General features: G+C 52.3%; 6 protein-coding genes across 6 annotated transcripts; 3 read left to right on the forward strand and 3 right to left on the reverse strand.

The window, feature by feature from the left end:
* Nucleotides 1-974: 974 nt before the first annotated feature.
* Triagg1_7171 (uncharacterized protein) lies at nucleotides 975-2,105 on the forward strand (the record flags this gene model as incomplete). The annotated part of the gene is made up of 1 exon (XM_062901877.1): nucleotides 975-2,105. One exon carries the CDS (start codon nucleotides 975-977, stop codon nucleotides 2,103-2,105), a length of 1,131 nt encoding a protein of 376 aa, XP_062753993.1.
* A 3,860-nt stretch (nucleotides 2,106-5,965) lies between these two features.
* On the reverse strand, nucleotides 5,966-6,863 carry Triagg1_7172 (uncharacterized protein; the record flags this gene model as incomplete). Its single annotated transcript, XM_062901878.1, has 2 exons — nucleotides 5,966-6,374; nucleotides 6,457-6,863. 2 exons carry the CDS (start codon nucleotides 6,861-6,863, stop codon nucleotides 5,966-5,968), a joined length of 816 nt encoding a protein of 271 aa, XP_062753994.1.
* Nucleotides 6,864-11,083: 4,220 nt separating this feature from the next.
* On the reverse strand, nucleotides 11,084-11,815 carry Triagg1_7173 (uncharacterized protein; the record flags this gene model as incomplete). The annotated part of the gene is made up of 1 exon (XM_062901879.1): nucleotides 11,084-11,815. One exon carries the CDS (start codon nucleotides 11,813-11,815, stop codon nucleotides 11,084-11,086), a length of 732 nt encoding a protein of 243 aa, XP_062753995.1.
* Nucleotides 11,816-13,547: 1,732 nt separating this feature from the next.
* On the reverse strand, nucleotides 13,548-15,718 carry Triagg1_7174 (uncharacterized protein; the record flags this gene model as incomplete). The annotated part of the gene is made up of 4 exons (XM_062901880.1): nucleotides 13,548-13,608; nucleotides 13,675-14,188; nucleotides 14,293-15,382; nucleotides 15,449-15,718. 4 exons carry the CDS (start codon nucleotides 15,716-15,718, stop codon nucleotides 13,548-13,550), a joined length of 1,935 nt encoding a protein of 644 aa, XP_062753996.1.
* Nucleotides 15,719-16,642: 924 nt separating this feature from the next.
* Triagg1_7175 (uncharacterized protein) lies at nucleotides 16,643-17,394 on the forward strand (the record flags this gene model as incomplete). The annotated part of the gene is made up of 5 exons (XM_062901881.1): nucleotides 16,643-16,649; nucleotides 16,745-16,923; nucleotides 16,983-17,025; nucleotides 17,087-17,280; nucleotides 17,350-17,394. The coding sequence occupies 5 exons, from the start codon at nucleotides 16,643-16,645 to the stop codon at nucleotides 17,392-17,394; spliced, it is 468 nt and encodes a 155-aa protein (XP_062753997.1).
* A 1,475-nt stretch (nucleotides 17,395-18,869) lies between these two features.
* Nucleotides 18,870-20,129, forward strand: Triagg1_7176 (uncharacterized protein; the record flags this gene model as incomplete). Its single annotated transcript, XM_062901882.1, has 3 exons — nucleotides 18,870-19,103; nucleotides 19,184-19,310; nucleotides 19,372-20,129. 3 exons carry the CDS (start codon nucleotides 18,870-18,872, stop codon nucleotides 20,127-20,129), a joined length of 1,119 nt encoding a protein of 372 aa, XP_062753998.1.
* Nucleotides 20,130-20,614: the final 485 nt, after the last annotated feature.

Consider the following 20,614-nt stretch of genomic DNA (forward strand, 5'->3'; position numbering starts at 1 on the left):
GCAGTTCATCTTGGCGGCGGTAAAAGTCCTTGCAGCCTTCCAGTGAACCATCACTAACATGAATGACTTTCAAATTTCAAAGGGCATAGTCACTCTGATAACGGCGGGCGAGTGTCTAGCTTTTCGGTTGAGGCAAGACGGGTGAGGAGAAGCGGGAGAAGAAGCAGGGCGTGCATTTCTAGGGTGCTCATACAGTGCTGCTGGTCAACACTGTGTTATCATACTGTGTTCATGGACGAGGTCTGTGGATAAGAGCAAATTGTCTTGCAATGGATATCTCGCCATAGATTGCTAGGAATATGTACAAACGGCCATGTTAATCTATAGTCATGATTGAAATACGATGCTATCCTGGTAGATAGGCGCTGTCATTGATGTAGATGCAACCATTTAATTCAGTCCCGCTTTGATACCTTGTATCTATTCGTTCTATCGCCACCGCTCCAGAGACACCACATCGGTTCTCGAAAACAAAACATCGAAATAGTGTACCATATTGACATTAACCGCAGGTGGAGAATTGATATTGTTGGTTAGGTGCTGTTTATTTTGCATGTAAAGACACCCCAGTATGTCCTAACGTGTCCAGCAAGTTTGCAGGTACATCCGAGTACATGTATCTCCTAGGACACACGCCTTAGAGCACAGGCACCTGAAGCACCTACTGAGTACTAGGTACTGTATCAGGGGTAGGTTGGGAATGCTGTGATGGTTGGGATTGCTTCCTGCCTCTGCATCTTGCCAAACACATGACTTGGAGCAGGTCTGTTCAACACAATTGCTCCTCCTCTGCTTCAACGTCATTCTCGTACCTTGTTCTTTCACTGCACTTTCAAACCTGCAGCTTGCCATCTTCATCTTTCCCTCTCCATCTCCATCCGCCACGTCTCGATCCTCTGCATATTCTGCGTATTCTGCGTATTCACCTCCACCCGCCGAAGCCTCGCCAAGTCTTTCCTCTGTCACGGATCGGCATGAACTGGATGGGGGGGAATCTCTCTCGGCACCGCCGGGGAAAGGGCTGGAAGGAGGAAATGGCACGGCAAAAGGAATACTTCGCCAAGGCCCGCTCTCGACAGCGTGAGGGTGCAAAATCGAGCCCTGTACCTCTCTCTGCAGCTAATTTCATCCCCAATTATGCACCTCCGGAAGCCACCACGAGCCTAGGAGAAGTAGCATTTCCATCATTCATGCCGATCAGTAAACCCACAGGCGCTGCGGATGAGGCATCAAGAAGCTTGGATGATCCGTCAAAACCATGGCGAGCAGATGTGACTGAACTGCCATTACTTGCTTCGTCAGGCGAGAGAGGTGAATCTCCCGCGCCGGACCCGTCATTGGAAAATCACCCCATGGGTGCTTCTAATCTGGGAAATGAGCGTCGGAGAACTTTGCAACAGGGAGGTTTTGCAAAAGTCAAACTGCCGAAACTCTCAGCGAAGGAGCCCACGCGGCAGATTCTTGAGCGTCCATCCCTTTCGAGGCATATCTTGGATCAGCAGCACAAACCGTTCGGAGGACACCACAAACTCCGGTCGAAATTCGACAGACAGAGAGACGTAAGAGAAAGAAAGGTGATCCAGAACACGCCTTGTCTTAGCCCAAGGTCGGTAAGAATACGTATCGGTAGTCAAGATTTTCGATGGAGTGAAACCAGAAAATCTATCCAAGATACCATCCAAAAAACGATCGGAAATCCCACTTTCGGTGATGGCTCGGCAGACCAAAGCATCGTACCCGAAGCCGAACAAACAAGGCACACCACACGGCCAGGAGGTGCCAATGATGCGTCCTACATTACCGGCGAGTCTTTTACAGGCTTTTCTCCGCCGAGTACGAGCAGCGATGTGCTACTGTCGTCGCCATGCCGGAACAGAGCGGCTCGACGTAAAAATGTGTGCAATTCACCAAAGAAAATCGTTGGGGCGCCTTCGGCAGAATTCCAGCGCCCGCTACTAGATTGTGCCTGTGGAGGGGCAAAAAAGCCATCGTCAATGTCCGAAATTGAGTCTACGGGCAGCATAGCCGTACAGGTTGGTGATGTCGAAATCACGCCAGAAGGCGAGACGGAGGATGAACGGCTTTGGAGGCAGTGGCTGGGGTGACAGCCAGGGTTAACCCAGTGCCAGCGGAAAAACGAGGCCAAATTACAGGTACCGTCAGATTTTGACTGAGTCCTATGGAACAATCACTCGTGCTTGATAGCAGCCCAGGGATTGGCAACCGCGAGGATGCCGATACCGCGCCGGCGACACAGATTTTTTCCACCCATTCACAGAGGCTAGATGATATGCCGAAAGTCACTTTGGCGGAGGATTGACCACAAATCGCGTATCATATACCCTTTCGAAGCATATAGCCGAAGTGGTGGACAAGCAACAGCATCAGCGCTCGGGGGGTGATACGGAAAACCACATGTAAAGGGACGAGCAGACCCACACGAAGTTGAAAAACACAACTGCCGAAATTTTAGTGCGGTCAGAAGCTGCAAAGGCACCACGACGTGCTCAGACGAGCGCAGCTAAGAAGTGGGGGTCAAGGGATTGAGGCCACCCGTCGGCAAGGATGAAGAGCAGGTGAGAATCTGGCCATGGACTTGGATGGGAAATGATGACTTCAGGATGGACGAGCGATGTGATGCCAACGAGACGGGACCGTGCTGTACCGCGACTCTGACGCTTCGCGGAGACTCGACAGAGCGGCAAGCTCCCTTGCCCATTCTCCACCGGCCGCCGTTCCGAGTGGCAAGGTGGAGTTCCATCTGGGCTCAATCTCAGGCAATCCAGGACCACGTGCCGAAGACCGCGGTTCCGGCGCCAGAGCCCCGACGGCTCGCTGTCATCCACCGCAGGCCGTGTGTGTCTGGCCGAACAAAGCGCCGGTGGTAGATTTGGGCGCTGAGCCTTGGGAGGCTGAATGGCCACCAGCTCCATTGGATGGATCGCGGGGTCTTGGTCTTGTCCTGGTCCGGGAAGGCCAGGTGGTTTTCACGAGCCCAACCCTGCCTATCGATTCGCCGGAGGAGCGAGCGCCAAGCTCGCCGTTGAAGCCATCACCAGCCACTTTGGGCTGCTGAAGGGTCATGAAGAAATAGCTGTTAGAGCGCACATCGCACGCGATGGCAGGAAGCTCCAAATTCCAAATCACAGTGGCGTCCTTCAGCTGAAGCCAGTTCCTGATGTAAAGCCTGCCTCGTGCTTGGCGGCTGCAAGCGAGGAGTTATCATGGTACCGAAGCAACACAGGCATCAGGCAAAACTAGGTCAGAGATCAACAAGTTTTGTTTCCCTTTCGTCCTATGGCTTTCCACGGCAGCTCCCCGAGAAGAAACAACAACAAGAGGAAGAAAAGCACCGTGGACAATGACCCTGCACACGTTGCTGTCAGACATGTGTAGGAAGCGCTTGTTAGTGCACACGTGGCTGCAGCACTTTGAACGCTGCAGAGCTTCTCCAATGCCACCACGTCGTCCAGGCCAAAAAGTCCCTTGAAGGTATGCACTTCACTTGCCTGACGGTCGGCAAAAGGAGCAAGACTACTGCACCAGGACCCTTAGAGACAGAGGGAACTTTGCCGGCCTATCCTGTATCGTGTCATTTGACTTCAGCTCCGAGGTCCAGCCCCAAAAGGCCTGGGTGCATGCCGCCTGCGACGAGCCTAATGCCCTGGCCAACCCAACGCTGCCAGCCAACCGGCCACGATGGAACAACAAGTCTTGGGCTAATGTGTACTACAGCAGACGCGGGAAAAGCACAGAGTTTAAGAAGCGCGAATCTGCAAAAGTCTAGATTATGCCACGCGATGGGCGCCGTCGCTCTCGTGGGTTTGAGCCGATGCAGCGAGGCAAGCTGTGCGCCGGTGCAAAGTCAGTTTTGCTATGGCGGCGCCAAGCAACCGGGCTTCGAGGGATGATGATGGGGGCTAAGTTGACAGGTGAGCTATAGCTGGGAAGAAGATTAAAGTCGATTGGAGGAGGAATTTTCACGGGAATTGATCGGGACGGGGAGGGATCAATGAAACGGTGCACAGGGGATTCGGGGTGGGATGGGGGGAGGGGGGGGGAGGCCTTTCTCTTACCGCACAAGGCAGGGAAGCAAATTAATGAGAGTGAGAGACTGGCCACGAGAGACCAAGCAAGCCGTCTGGTGCCTTGCGTGTGTTTCTGATAACCAAAAAGGCTTTTCGCATCGAGACTAGGCAAGCCGAAACCGAGCTCCCACTTGAATAGAGCAGCAAGGCCGTTGAAGAAGCTCCGGGGGGGCGCTCCCCCGGTTTTTTTTTCTCGTGCCAATATTAACCCGGCACCAACGCAGCCGCCACTGCTGAACCGAAACCGAGCCCCCGATACCCGTCGAAAAGGAAAGCTCATCATCGCATCATTTGCATTCCTTTAGATGTGACGTCGCGAGATTGTGCTTGTTCCGTGGGTTGATGATGTGATGTGCATGTGCATTTTTGTGTGTTCTAGTCTATTTCGGATGGGGGTTAAGAAAAAGCCCGCCAAAAAACCCCCCATGAAGAAAACAAAATAGGAAATCCATTAGAGAAAAAAACAACAAAAAAGAATAGTAAAACAGAATCGCCGACAACTTTTGTGTAGGTATGTAGATACAAAGATAGGACTTGGCCAAAGAAGAATGGGTTGCCGTTATCCCTCCCTCCCCTCCAAGAATAAGGACTCCCAAGCATATGGTATGGTTAAAAAAAAAAAAAATCAATAGCTCTTTGGAGCTTCTCACCATTCAGCCCTTTTTGCCCAAAAGCCACCGCACCAAGGAAAACCAAAACAAAAATAACCAAAAGATTGAAAGAAAAAAAACCGAAACGCCCATGCATGCCCATGTCCATGTGGGCATCTATCCCGCATCGAGCACATCGTAAAGGCTGTCCAATAGGCTGTCCGCCCATCTCCATCTCCATCTCCATCAAGCCCCGAAAAGCCAATGGTGTGTGCCTTTGATAACCTTGCTGCCAGCCCAGCCCAGCCCAGCCCAGCCCAGCCCAGCCCAGCCATACAGTAATAGTAAAACCCACCCCCCCTAGGCGCAAGTCCGTCCTGTCCAGTCACACTCCGAGAATGTCCTCCTCCCGAGGCTGCCAGCTCAAACGCTAGCGATGCAAGCTTCGTGTAATGAATCCCTAGTCCCGGTTTTTTTCTTTCTTCCTCTTGTCTCTCTCTCTCTCTCTTTTCATTTGTGTGCAAACATCATTCGCAGGCCCTCTCTTCAGCCATGGCCCCCGCTTTTTGCCCAATCTTGTACCATGTAACCATACCTCTGGTTGATTGTACTTTGTCTCGGTGTTCCAAGCTCGGCAGATGACAATCTCAACGCCAGGAGGGGTGAGGAGAGGGATCATGAAGCTCCAACGGAGCCACAAAGCTGGCAGCTGAAAGGCTAAGGCGGAGACTTGGCTGTTGTAGCTGATGAGAGCGAGGCATGTCGCAATACTGTTAGCCTGAGCAGTAGTGGCACTCTCGCGTAAGTATGAGACACGTCGCAGCATGTACCAAAGCAAGCCATTTCTCCGCACTCAGTTCGGAGTAGAAGAGAGAGAGAGAGACAGAGAGACTTTGATAACTTCAACATTTGCTTGTGCTAGTAAGTAATACTAGGTAGGTATCTTTCCTGTATAGCAACTGTACCCAATGGGTCGGCCTGCATGAAAAAAAATAACACAGGCTAACGTGTGTGTAAAAAAAAAAATGACCTGGTAAAAATACACCCATTCGTAAGATTCTTTGGGAAGTAAACCGCTCTAATAATATGTCGGCAGATGTAAGTCGAAAACTCTGACGGATCCAAGCTCAGCTGCTGTTTGGTGGGATGTGGATGCATGTAGTCAGAGGGAGGAGGTAGGGGGACAGGGGTGCTCGGTGCTTGATGACGCCGGGTGCGGTTCAACTGAACCGCACCTGTTCCCCGAGTACGAATTTGGGCCCTTCTGCTTCTGAGCTCTCGAATTCGTTACTCTCGCCGGCGAATCTCCTTTCGTTTCGCTTGCAGGGATGTTTTGCAGGTAGGGCATTCGTAACCATGGCGGCTGATGTAGATTCGCTTCAGGCATTTGGTGCATCGCCACCAGGTGTGTGAAGCATTGCGGCCTTCGAACCAATCTTCCTTGGCGGCCACTCCACGCTTCTCAATGTCCTCCTTGTGAAAGTCTCTCAGGTGGTCGCGGAAGTGATCGCGACGGTGAAACGGATCTCGGCGCCGCCCACAGCGGGCGTAATCGCAATGATACGAGTCCTTCTGAGACGACGGAGCGTGCTTGTGCTTGTAGTGACGGTCCAGATCGGCACGACGCTTGAAGGGCTTCGCATCGCAGCCGGGGTGGAGGCAGCATACTGGATAGTCACGGCCACTCGAAGCAAATCTATGCTCAAATCGGTTAACCACACCAAAATTCTGCTGGCCATTTTACCCCCCCTTTCCCCAATGCACAAGGAACAACTTACGTTGGCGATTCAACTGTTGGCGAGGTCACCTCCAGGCCGGGAGTGGCATCCGGGCTGCTGTAAGCAGACGTCGCAGGCGTACTGGCGCTTGCATAAGGCGGGAGGTAAGATAAGCTGGGGGTCGGCGAGGTCTGCTGTGTGAAGAAGGAGTCTGTAGACATGGGCGATGCGGGGGAGCTCGCTTCTGATCCCATTTCTGAGCCCCCGTACTGGGACAGAGGCTGTGAATCGCAGAGCTCTGGGACATCTGCCATGGAATTGTAGTCTTTGGCGTCAAAGGAAAACCAGTCGCCATATGGCAGGTTCTCTTCAAACAGCTGCGCCTCTTCATACGTCTGACTCTCGTCGTACAGCCGAGCCTCGATGCAGAGCTGGCTATACGTGCTGAGCTGCAGTTCATCGGTCATGGTGTCCGGTTATACCACAGTACGTCAATGACGGAGCAAACAATGGCTAAAAAAACAGGCCGAGCTGCTTGTCGTCCTGTTGGGTTTGGACAGCTGGGGCAAGCAATTGCTTGTGTAAGTCCGGTGAAGCTGTGTAGTGTGTAGTGTATATGTGGGTGAACCCAATTGCCAAGTAAGTCGAAGCAGCGACTCTTGGAAGCAGTAAAAGACAGATGAGGATGTGAATTGGAATAGTTGTAGGGCGGCACCGAGAGCCAAGAGACGAGGGCAGTCGGTGGCTTATGAGTCCAATGGCTCGAGGGAACGATGTAGCGGGTAGTCTATTTGCAAGGCCTGCCAATCTGGGCGTGACCAGGGGGGAGGCCTGTGTTTATTTCGACGCAACCCAGATAACGAACCTTGAACCTCGTACTTTCGGGGTAACATCTGTGCCAAGCTTCTAGAAGCTATCTAGATTTACCGCCTATGGAACCCGGCAGGGCGGAAATGGGTCTCAAACGTGGCGCTCGTCAGAAGTACCTCCTCCAAAGCGTGACGTAGAGAAGCAGTACACACTAAGTCGCTAGTCGATACACAGCTTTGCAGAGGGGCGTCCAAGCAAGTCGAGGTATCGGGCCTGGAAACTTGGTGTCAAACCGGACTCCGCAATGTACCGCCCAGTATAGTAGGTTTGGCAGGGACTGGACGCTGTGCGACATGCAGAACGGTCAGAGCCATGTGGAGATGGATGGTCAGACCCTGGAAACCGTTTGGGACAGCCGAGAGAAGATCCATGAAGCAGGCCGCACTCTATTCTCACGCAGCATCTCGGCAGCCACATGCCCTCCAAAAGCCAACGCGACCTTGGGCCAATGCCATGTGGCTAATGCCATTTGACCTCTATTTCTGAGTTCGCTGTTCCCGCATCCGGCGTTGCTGGAGTTGCCAATTAATCCTAATTCGCGATTTTGACAGCCCGTGCGGCTGAACCATGGCTGGCAATGGCTTTCAAGCCAAGCCAATCCAATCCAACCCGACACTTCCATCCGTGGTGCTAGTTTGTTGTCTCAACGTGGTGACTTGGACTCTTATCCCGCTAGTATCGAGTTACAGTACGAGGATGTCGTGTAGGACGTCGTGTATATTTGCCGGAGGGTCATTCCGATTTTTCAAAACTGGCAGCAGCACAGACTCCGCCATAGCAGCTGGGGAGTTCCACTCCCAGGTTTACCCCCCTGCCTGCCCCTTCTTATCCGATACTATCAGCAATGATGGCAATGCGTAATGTTGCATACAGCATAGGCATTCGAATTCGGCATCTTGGCCTGCCCACCCAGGACAGCAGTTGGTGGAGCGACTGCAGAGTTGCCGGGCACTAAAACTAGCGAGGATCGAGGTCACTGTGTTCATCGTGAAAACTTCAGACTCGGCTCTTTCGGCAACGCTAGGCATCTGTCTGTTGCTCAACGCCCATTGGCCAGCGAGGCCAAAGACGATACAGAAAACCGTTGCAAGGAGGGAAAAGGCACCCAGGTCTAGGTTTGCGATTCCAAAACCATGCATACAAAACGCGGGCAGTCTTGACGGGTGTATCCACAAGGTCGTCCCAAGTAGGTATACGAGTATAACGTCGTGTTCGCAGACCGAGAAGTGCAACCACCAACACGGCTCAAGATGACCGGATGGCTAGTAACCCTGTTCCAAAGATATGTGTTGCTCTGTACCAGCTCGGCAGATGTTCTGAGCACGCAACAAGTCCATGCCTCTGAATGGAACGATCCTATTTGGGTAAAATGATTAGTCTACGTAGGGGTTAGCACATGTCCTCACAAAGCCTGGGCTGCAAAGAAAAGTACCTCTGGGGCCTCTCAACCCCCACCTTATGTGCGAGCATGCAGCTCACGAATCCCGAATCCCAAGGGCCAGCACGGGGGCAGGGGCCTGGGTCGTGAGCCTCAAGATGCAGCTACCAGTATTAGCGGCTGGACAGTTCTTTCGGCAACAGATGTTGTTCCACTAGCGAGCCAATAATGGATCAATAACCGTTGGCCTCGGGAGGGGGTGTGTGCAGTGGCGCCAGTCCAGGTACGAGTTACCTGGTGTGGTGATGTCCCGAGAAAGACGCTTGTCTATCAAATATTGGTCGTACTGCAGCTCGCCAGTGGGACTACAAGACGAGGAGTAGGCGCCAGATGGGTTGCCGCAACAAACGAGCGGCTGTCTCTTGAATCAACGGTTCGAAAGTGCTCTCTATAACATCTGCCGGCGCCGAGCTTGGGCCACCTTGAGCTCTCGATGTTGCAACAGAGCGGGCTTCCGGGAAGCGATGATACAACGATGAAGCAATGAAGCACTGCAGTGCAATGCAAAGTACCCCATCTCTGACATGATGCAGGATGACCCGACATCTCGTAGAAGGGTGTGGTTGAAGTCAATCTCTCGAGCCTTGCACCACCGCGGTTGGCACTGTGAGCCAAGAGCTGCACTTACACATATCACCACCATTCTTTTCCTCTTCTAGACTGCTTCTTCGTCGAGAGCATCACTCATGACTGAACCTTCTTTGTCGGCGTGCTCCGAGATGGCTGATATGTGTAAGACGTTATTCATCGGGCGTACGGGTTCGAAACTGGATGGAATTTTTTTCTTTCCTTCTCATTTCGGGCTCTAAACAAGGGGCCGTCACTAATAATGTGTCTGTTGAATGCCTATTCGTGCTGCCGGGCAAGTAATGGGGTAAGCGGACAGGCTATGTCCCCCACCCTTCTACAACGTGGCGTGCCAAAGTACCAAGGAAATTTCTGCAGTCTGAAGCCATCACAACGGCATGCCTCGGTGTTGGGGGGTGGTTGGCCGTAGATCAGGAGTGTTTCCGAAGCAAGCCTGGGTGATCGTCATGCAGTCTTGCGTACGCGCGTGCCCATTGATTGGTTCTCGTGGCCTGGCAAGCCATACTAGCACAGGCGGGCATAAACTCTTGCCGTCATGGGTGGTGATATGGGCCTGGGCGGGCGGCGGACGAGTAGCAGAGCAACACAGGGGGAGAATTCATCACCTGCACCTAGCCCCTTTATCAACCGTCTTGCAGGAAAAGACCAGGCCAGGACAGTCATTGCCAGGGGCGATCTCGCAAACCTAGACTTACAGCGGCAACACCACACATGATCTGCCCGCTGCCTCGTGCGCCGAAGCTTATCAGATGGGCGACGAAGCCGATGGACTGTTCCGGCCGCCTCCCGAGAGTTGAAGCCGACAACGCACCAGTCCTTTCCCGGGCTCAATGCCGGAGAAATGGAGGTTTGTGAGCGGCCGAAGAGAGGCACCAGACTTTGCCTTGTGTGAACTCTGCTGGCTATGCCGTGCTGGGACAACGGGCATCAGCATATCCATCAGCATCAATATTAGGTTAGCATTAGGTTAGCCCTCAGCCGCCAATAAACCTGGGCACGCCACGATATCGATCGAGGAAACAGCTTGCGAAGCCGTGCCATGTAACCGGAGGCGGTCTGAAAGAGCAGCACGAGCAAAATAGCACATCAAGGTGCATCGGAAAACTTCCCCCCGAAACGCCCGACTATCATAAGTAAGGTTGGCAGCTAGAAGCAAAAAAGAAAAAAAGGGAAAAAGAAAGAAAGAAAAAAATCTTCCAATCCAGCAAGGAGCAGCAATCTTGGGGGCTCGACCTCCGATAAGTGGAAAACAAATTTTGACAGGATGCACGATGTTGCGCCTTCCCAGAGCGCTAGGACGGTTTGGATGACGGCAAGTGAAGGAAGCATTCGGCAAGCGCTGGCGGAAAATGGGAATGGGAAAGAGCAAATGAAAAAACAAGGTTTGATTTAATTGATCAAATTAGGAGAAACCGGCAATAACTAACAAACACCCATAACAAACCATGCAGATGCAGATGCAGATGTACTAGACTGTATCAGACTCTAATGGACAACAGCGAGTACGGCCGACGCTATGACGTGGGTTTCAGTATCTGGGCGGTTCTGGAAGACTGCAAATGTTTTAGTCTCTCTTTTCCTTTCAGGCTAATTGGCCTACTACTTGTATACCTGGTCGTAATGCAATGCTACCTGCGTGCTACTGTACGAACTTGCATGGTGTGGTGGCATCCGGCAGTGACCCGAACAAACCACGAATGAAAAAGGCTCGTCTTCGTCTCTGCCTTGTTTCCCCCGTGACCTCCGCAGTAACCTCCGCGCTCGATCCGAGATGGACAAGCCTTGCCGGTTCTAGACGGCCTTGTCTGCGTGAATGCACTTGAAGACGTTGGCATCCTTGGCAGCCCTTCCATCCTGGGCATCTCTGGTATCGTTGATATCTTTGATTTCCTTGGCACCGTTGATACCCTCAACAATTCTTCCGTCACGACCGCCAGCATCGTCATCATCGCCATCATCATCATCATCATCACCATCCTCAGCGGGCCCAACTAGCGCCGCGTCTCGACCAGCCTTCCAGTTCATCCTCTCCTTGGAAACAGGCACGTCACCAAAGATCTGGGCCATGCTGATCCAATGCATGCAGTGCTGCAGATACTCCTCGTTCTGGCCGACCCTCGTCTCGTACGCTTTGATAAGCACCTTCTGCTGCTCAACCTCCTTCTTCAGCTGCTCAATCTTCGACTCCAGCTCCTCCATGAGCTCGTACTGCGCATCCTGCTCGGCGCGCAGGCAGCCCAGCTCGCCCGTGGTGGTCCATCCGACGGGAGCCTCGGGGCGGCGGTCGTAGCGGCTGCTGTCCTTGTTGAAGAGCAGCGTGAAGGTGTTGGCGACCTTGGTGAAGACGTTGGCTTTGAGGTTGACGGTGCTGGGGTCCGTGATTTCAGCGTTCTCGTCAGAGTTGTTCTCGTTTTCAGTCGAGGTTGGAGTCGTCTTTCCTTGTTGATTGGCGGAAGAGCCCGTCTTCTGCTTCTTCTTGTACGAGTTGTCGTGCCACGACACAGCCTTGGATTCGCCACCCATCGTTGCAATGATCCTAATCCATTAAATCAGCCATTGTGGAAAATCTCTTTGCAGCAGAGCAATGTACTCACCGTGAAGTAGGTTCAGGTTGTGATCTCTCTTGAGAGTAGTGAAAGTGGTTGTAGGAAGAAATTTCATCGCCTCATGGACTCGAGAAAAAGATGTGAGTTATATCCTCTTGGGATCGAGCAAACGAAAACAGACGCAAACACAGCAGCCACAAAACGTTTTCATCCAGTCCTCAACACCAAACGGAAGAGATATCCTGTAGTGAATCACAGCAGTTGCCATTGGAACCCCCCCCCCCCCTTTCTGCAAACAGAATCTCGGAACTCTACAGTTTCGTCTCCAATAGCAGGATTTCCCAATGTAGAAAAACGTTCCCAATGTACTCAAGTACATCGCATCCGTTTGCCAGATCTAGCCTTCATCGTACGATCCTCCATCATACCCACAATTCTCCCCCCTGGATGCTACCATGCCAGGACATCCAACCAACTCCAACCCAAACAGACATCAACACACACACAAGTTTAGCCATCCAAACACCTCAATAGAGAACTAGTACGGAAAATACCACTCACCAAACCCCTCAGTATCTCATCCCACATGAACCCATCGCTGATAATGAACCGCCTCTAGAATAGTTGAACCTCGAGATGCCCAATATTCAACACCCCACACAAATCAAAAAACATATAAAACAACAAACAGTTCCTCGAAACAAACTAGCTCCCGATATGCCATCTCGATGACATGTGGATCCCATCACCCTCCCTTCTGTCACATTATGTACTCGTACAGCCTTCTTTCGGCCCGTACCTGCAGTGGACATGACACGCGAACGGGAAACTATATCTCAGATGTGAGATCTAGGACGCTGACAGCATAAAACATGGAATATGCGGATCAGATATCGGGGAATGTATATACACACATACCATACGCACACAGATGCGATGCGAGCGCACATACCACATCTCCACTTGCTCGTGGTGAGATTATACTTTGGCGAGTCATGCCTCGACATACATGATGCAGTAGCATTCAGGCCCCCCTTTTCCCGTACGTTTTTCCCCGCTTCCTCTAAATCCCGAAATCGCGAGCGAGGGTCTTCGGGATAGGCATCGGCAAGCATCTTGACTCTCTTGGGGGGGGGCGAGACTCTGTGGGGGGGCGAGATAGGCCGTCGTACTTTCGTATCTCTCGATATAGTGCCACCAGCCCATCTTCTGCCGCCAAGCGCACGACTATGCCTTTGGGCTAATGAGAACCCCCAGTCAACTGCTGTTATGAGAACCATTCAGCTTTCGAGCTCAGCTGTCGTCTCTATCCGCTTTCGAGTCCCTTTTTGAGTGCTGTGCATGGGATCCCTGTTACTATATCAACACGGTTAGTATCCTAGCAAAACTCTATCCACAGGTGCCGAATCATTCACACTCTAACAAGCAAAGAGTGAAGGAGGAAGAGAAGCCAAAAAGGGCAAACAAACTCCCGTTGCGGATGGAAAAAAGGCCGCCTCATATGGATTATTCTGGCACTAGTTATTCCCGTTTGAGAAACCCAACTTTGGTAGCGCATACTCGCGGCTACTATGATGCTCTCTTAGAACTCCCATAAAGAAAAGAAGAAAAGAAATAACCCTCATGGAAAAGTCACGGAAACGAAAGCGAAAACAACATCAAAGTCCCAGCCTAGCCCGTGCATCCCATCATAAAAGCCAACAGCTGTCCTAAATGTCATCCTCGAGAAATTTGTAAGCAAACTTGAAGTCTGCCTTTCTTCGGTTCATCCTATTGTAGGGGGTATATAGATTAGCTCAAGTTCAACTCGGGTATAGGCGAGAGAGGTAGTCTTACCAAGTGCTCTCATAATCAAAGAACCGGTAAGTGCCCTGCTCGAACTCTTCGGTGATGTTCTTGGGCTCCTCATGTCGCTGGAACCATGTCTGGTATTGCTTATGGAACCGCCAGCTCTGGTCTTTCAGCGCCTTTGCAGCCAAATATTGCTGTGCTGTTCCTTGCTTGTAATAGAATACGTAGAACAGCGTGTCGGGATCTATCCTCGAGTAAAGCCGAGGGTCGTCGAAAATGGGCAATGGCTGCGTGGGGAACCCGGACCCGGTCTGCGGCACAGGTAGGTCAGGGCGATACGTCCTCGGGATGTCGGCCTCGAAAGCACTTGGATAGCTGAGTTGGCTCGACTTCATAAGACTCAGAGTGGACTGCGACAAAGGCTGGTACGGTCGTTTTCGTGACGTCTCATACGAGTCAACGAGGTCTTGTAAAGATGCAGGTAGGTGGTAGATGGACTCCTCTTCACGCTCTTCCGTAATAGACTTGACGCCGTTTGTGGATCCGTTGGTATGAGGGGCTGCGTTTGGACTGTTAGCAGAGACGCCAGACGACGATGGAGGTGGAGATGGGGGTCAATGAAGGGATGGAGATGAATCAAATTTTGTCTCTTCAACAACTTACCGTTGGTAGAATCTGACTGCGATGCCTCCGAGGTAGCCGGCTGCTTTCCTGATGCCTTTGATTTCTTCGTCGGCTTCGTACTTGGAGGCTCGGCATTCTCGTTGGCCACGGGTGCGGGAGCCGGTACCGGTACCGGTGCAGCCACAGGCGCGGGCTGCTTGGGTTCGGAGGATTGTGGCGTTGGAGCCTGGACGGGCTGGACGAACGAGACGGCGGGGGAGTTGGTTGCGCTCGTCCTCGACTGCGCGGGGGGCAGCGGCGAGATGCCCATGTTGAAGCCAGGCGGCGGTGGCAGAGGAGCAATGCCGACGTTGTTCTTATCGCTGGCGGCCGCTGCGGCCGCGGCAGATGCATACTTGAGCCCCTCCCCTGCCGGCCTTGTGGGGATGGAAGCAGGCTTCATGGCAGGGCTGCCGCTTCCCCCGTTCCCTATCGTCGATAACGGCGTATGCAGCGTCGCCAGTGCCGGTAAGGGGGACTTGGACTGCGTCGATTTCCCCCGCGTCGACGACGCCACGGAGTCGGTGTCCTTGACGGCCTTCTTGGCTTTGGGCGGCGGTTCGAGATCGTGGATGTCGTCTTGTATGGATTGGGTGTCCTGGGATGAGTTCTTCTCCATGTCCTGGTTCATGCCGAAGACGCCTTCCTCCTCCTCCAGGTCCAGCTCGTCGTAGATTTCTTCGTCGTCAATGTAGTCTTCGTTCATGCCGTCGGACACATAGTAGCTGATCTGCTCTTTCAAGCCCTCCACCTGATCGGTGTCGATGCCTCCGTTCTCCAGCGTTCTCCGGATCAGCTCCAGCTTGCCTTGATGCCACTTGTGTCGCTCGATGATCTGGTCAATCTCGGCCATGCGGTTCTCCTGGGCGGTCTTGTTCTTGCCCTTTTTCAGGGTGGCTTGTATGGATTCGTTCTCGGCCTCTAACGTCTCGATCTGTAGCTCCAGCTCATCGACCTTGTTGCTCAAGAACTCGCACGCCTCTACTTTGGCCTGTTCTTTGGGATCCAGTTTCGCGGCGGCCTCGAGTCCCACTTTGGAGTATGCCTTCGTCTTCATGGCCTTCTCCACGGCCTTGAACTTTTCCATTTGCTAAAAGGCGAGAGAGAAAAAAGTACATCAGTATGCGCCGGAACATGCATCAATGCCCAACATTACTGGGGGTCCACCAACAGTCTCAATCAGTTTGCGGTGCTCCAATAAGGGAGCCTTGTCCTTGATGTCGTTGCTGGCGGCCCATGTTTTGATCTGGTCGCGCAGTCTTTGCAGCTTCTTGATTTCGCGCTTGAGGTTGTCTTCCAGCTTCTCCTTCTGGGCCGGGTTATTTGACTGCTCAATCTTTTCGTAAATGGCCTCGAACTCGGCAACGCCTTCCGCCACCTTTTTGAAGCACTTGTCGACTTCTTGTTGTAGCTTCCTCGCCGCCATTTTGTCGGGAGGGGGAGGGGGAGAAAAGCCCGAGCGGCGTCCTTTCCGGTTATGCTTTGTGCCTATGAGGTTTCGCAGCGGTCCTGCAAAAGTGAGAGTTCGTCAGATGGGAGGTCGAGACTCTGTCCGTTTTCGTGGGGCAACCTTTATGGCCAAAGGTATGCAGGCGGGATCCGGCATGCGCCACGTGACAGTTGCGAGGCACAAGTGCGCGGCAAAGAAGTGGCAGAGTCGGCCGTCTCGAGAGGGATTCCGGAACGCTGTCCAGACGTTCGTGGTGGCGATATTGAGCTGGGAAAGCCTTTGAAAGCGTTGGACGTGCGAGATTGAAGTTGGTGAGGCCAAGTCGCGAGGCTGCACGGGCTAGCAGGTGGCATGTATCGATTGCTGTGCGGCAATTAGCCGATGGAACAAGGATTGTGACGGAAAATCATTGAAAACTTGGAATAACCCCGTTTGAATTCGATTATCGATTAAAAAATATTCGGATGATACAATTGGCTATTTTAAGTACATAAACCTCTGGAATTGAATGGAGTCTTCTCCATTAAACTCAATTGACTCTATCAATGGGTACTTGCGCCATGTGGGATGTCTGATAAGTGGCTACGCCGCTACTCACATGACACAAACTTCCATGATACGCGATTCAGGGCATTTATATGTAGTGATTAAGGCATCTTGTTCTCCCAAGGCGTCGAGAGCTCGCCGGTCTCGCCACAGAATTCCTTCTTTTGTATCTGTGCTCTTCAACGATATTTCCCGCCCAGTGGATAAATATCCCTGTCTCTCTTTTGGTTGACGCTGAGTGAGGGGGAGCAAGGCCGTCGAATTAAAGTTTCTACCCTATTCTTCCTCTACAGCATTCCAGCCTTTTGCGCTTCTGGTGACACAAGGCGCTTGGTTCCGACACCGGCTATCACAATGAAGGGTAGGTAAAACCATGCTTCTCTTTTCTCTGGACAAGATTCCATGTACACAAGTTACAGTAGCATGACAATATCATCTAATACCTGCAATGTGAAGCAATAATCCAACGTGTGCTCTCTGCGTCTGTGACGGTGGAAAAAGAGCTTGTGTCGTCCATTGGCCGAGGCGTGCTCGTGTTTGCAGCGGTTGCGCCTGGTGACACAGAAAAGGAGGCTGATTCACTGGCCAACAAGGTTGTCAAGATGAAGCTTTGGGATGACGAAGACGGAGGACGAGTAAGTGAAGGCTCCCTGTTGGAGTGTGAGACACAGCTGATGGCGGTGATTGGCGATAGTGGAAAAGGAGTGTAACAGACATTGAGGGCGAGGTTCTGTGTGGTGAGTAATAATGCGGAGTTGCTTCATGTTCCAAAGCTCATGGACGAAACAAAATATCCAGTATCTCAGTTTACCCTGTTGGCAAAGACGAAGAAGGGCACCAAGCCAGATTTTCACGGCGCGGCGAATCCCGAAGAGGCGAGCCGGCTGTATCACTACTTTGTCCAGAAGGTCAAGGACATGTACCAGGTGGACCGAGTCAAGGACGGTAAATTCCAGGCCATGATGGAGGTTGCCCTTGTTAACGATGGACCGGTAAGTCACTCACTGCTGGGCCAGAGCCAGTCTCTCATGGTTGATGCTGATGTCGGTTGATCTTGACAGGTTACTTTGGAGCTCCAAGCCGGCGCACCAGTGTCTGAGAGGTAGTGTGAAGGTGAAGCCCGATGATGGCGGCACGACGCATACGATGAATGGGATAGAATTCAATACAGTTTATAGACTATATGGATTGCCTTGTTTGAGATGGATACAGGATGGCAACATGGAGCGATTGGGGTACTTGATGCCTAAACAGGTGCCGGGGTACAGCTGATGATGATTTATTCAATGGAGGCATGTTGGTTCTACCTAGGCAACGACAGGTGACTGACGACTCGCATTGACTTCAAATTTGAGTGCTGATCCGTACAGAGGTAAGATGGATAGAGAAGATACAATTCAAGGCTCGGGCACGGGGCTGTTCATCGTGAGCCTAATCACCCAACTGATGCTATGTGGTGGGTAATTGCACCGCAGTTGTTGGTGACAAGGTTACCCCCATGCATACATGTACCGATGCATGTAGTACATTAGTACTCACGAGCATGATGCTATAGCTACTGTAGATTATGCACATGCTGCTCCCTTGTACTGTACAGCAGTTCTCATTGATTGTACTCGTATAGCCTACCTATGTGTAGCCCGGCCTGATGTGGTGGTAGGTGTCTTGTGTGCCGCATGTACATCATCCATAATCGCATCCATCCATGCAAATGCGCTGCGGCCCAGAAGCATCAGCCAGTCACCTCTGCTAGAAACTTCCACGGCAGCGGGGGCTGGACACTAACGCTGCCACTAAAAACCATCAATGATTGGCGAATCCCCACTGCAAGCACTGAATGATGCCTGACTCCCGATGGAGGGGCAGTTGAGCCGGGAAGCGTTGGAGGGGCACCGGCAGTGGTTGATTGATGCACCTGAGCCGATGTCAGCAGCAAGTTAGGTAAGGTAGTTGGGCTTACAGGTACGAGCTCCAGGCTAGCACGAGCCCAAGAGTAATGTAAGAATTGAGGCAAAATCCAGTCAATACAACCCAATCAGGTACTTTGGTCCGTATAGCACAAGGTAGCAGGTACTATCCCGTGAGGTATCGATTGATTGTGATTGTGATTGATGGAGTGATTGATTGTTGGCTGCCTCTGGTCTGGTCAGGTCCGGTCATGGCTCTCTCCATGTACCTTAGGTACTGTAAATGTAGCTTGGTAGCTCCCCTCTCTCTTCTCCTCTCCATCTCCTCTCCATCAACCTGATTTTTCTTCTTCTTCTCTTCTCCCTCTTCCCTCTTCCACCATCTTTCTCTCTTCCTCTCGCAATTCAATTCTTCCCAAATTTCCAGCCCGCTTCTGTCCGCCTCGCTTGGCCAAAGCTCCCATCGCTAGCTCGACCCCGCATCGTCATCTCCAAGGAAAAAGAAGCCCAAGGAATCTTTGCAGGCAGACGTGCTTCCTTCTCCCGTTCCACGACTCGCCCAGCTTTTAAACCTCTTTTCTCCCTCTCCCTGTCTCTCCCCGCCACTCCCCAGACTCCTCCAATTCGAATTCTCTCCCCCTTAATACATCCGGCTTCTCTCCGCAGCTCTCGCTATGGCTTCCGAAACCGAGACCAAGGCCGCGCGCCCCCGCGTCTTCTTCGACATCACTCTTGGAGGCAAGCCTCTTGGCCGAATCAACATGGAGCTGTACTCTGATCTCGTGCCCAAGACGGCTGAGAACTTCCGTGCTCTCTGCACTGGCGAGAAGGGCGTGGGCAAGTCAGGAAAGCCCCTGCATTACAAGGGCTCCGTCTTCCATCGAGTAATCAAGCAGTTCATGATTCAGGTACGACCGAACCTACATTGCTCTCTTGTTCCGGTCGCACGACCTCTGCGTGCAATCTTTTCTAACGTGAGATTTTCCAGGGTGGTGATTTCACAGCTGGAGACGGCACTGGCGGCGAATCCATCTACGGCACCAAGTTCGAGGACGAGGCTTTCCCCAAGAAGCATGAAAAGCCCTTCCTGCTATCCATGGCCAACGCCGGCCCTAGTATGTTGTTTCTTTCTCCATGTGATCCCTAGCTCGTTCTAATCAATGTGTTTTCTCCCAGACACCAACGGCTCTCAATTCTTCATCACTACTGTCCCCACGCCTCATCTCGATGGCAAGCACGTAGTCTTTGGAGAAGTCCTCAACGGCAAGTCCATCGTCCGCCAAATCGAAAACGTCCGCACCGAGGCTGGCGACCGGCCCTCTCGCGACGCCGTCATCGCCGACTGTGGCGAGCTCTCCGGAGACGAAGCCCTGAGCGCCGACGTCAAGCAGCCCGATGCTCTGGGCGATCCCCACGAAGACTTCCCCGAGGACTGCGCCACGCCCCCCGATGCCAAGACTACCCACAAGATTGCCTCAGACTGCAAGGACTATGGCAACAAGGCGTTCAAGGCCGGCAACATTACCCTCGGCCTCGAAAAGTACGAAAAGGGCCTGCGGTACCTTAATGAGGAGCCCGACCTGGATGACTGGCCCGAAGGCAAGGCCCAGCTCGACGCCCTCCGCTTCTCCCTCAACAACAACGCTGCCCTCTTGCACCTCAAGCTAGAGGCCTGGGCAGAGGCCGTCCGCAGCGCCACCTCTGCCCTCGCCATTGCCGGCGTCAGCCCCGCCGACCGGGCAAAGGCCTTTTACCGCCGTGGCTTCGCCAACGTCCGTCAGAAGGACGAGGAGGAGGCCCTCAAGGATCTCGAGGAGGCACACAAGCTGGCACCCAACGACTCCGCAGTCAACGTCGAGCTCAACGCCGTGCGAACCAAGGCCGCTGCCAAGGCGGCAAAGGAGAAGGCCGCGTACAAGAAGTTCTTTCAGTAAATGACCATGTTTAGTATCCAAAAACGATGAAAAATCCAGCGAATGTACAAGAGAGAAAGGAGAGCAAAAACAGGAGATGTGGCGGACAAGTGGTTGAAAAACAACAACACATATTTATCAAGCATGGGAGGCGTAAAGGTTAGAGCAAGAAAACCAGCAGACTCTGTGCTGCGATAAGTTTACCGTGGAAAGAGGGAGGGAAGATACCACCAGCACACTTATTTACCCACACATGAATAAAAAAAAAAGTTCAAATTGTGTTGCCTCGATTAGCTTTATATGATGTTACGTGTCAAGTGAAGAATGAAACAAAAAAGCGTCGTCCAGTGAACAAAGTGTCGTGGGTACAAAGGAGACAGAGAGAGAGAGCTTATTACAAAGCCAAGTGAAAGAAGTACACCACAGGAGCACGATCAAAAAGGAGATATAAAAGTCACGTAGAGACGAATGTAAAGAAGAAAGGAAGGAAGAAAGAAAACAAAAGT

This window comes from Trichoderma aggressivum (genome assembly GCF_033847375.1).
Source record: "Trichoderma aggressivum f. europaeum strain CBS 100526 chromosome Unknown scaffold_030, whole genome shotgun sequence".
Lineage (NCBI taxonomy): Eukaryota > Fungi > Ascomycota > Sordariomycetes > Hypocreales > Hypocreaceae > Trichoderma > Trichoderma aggressivum.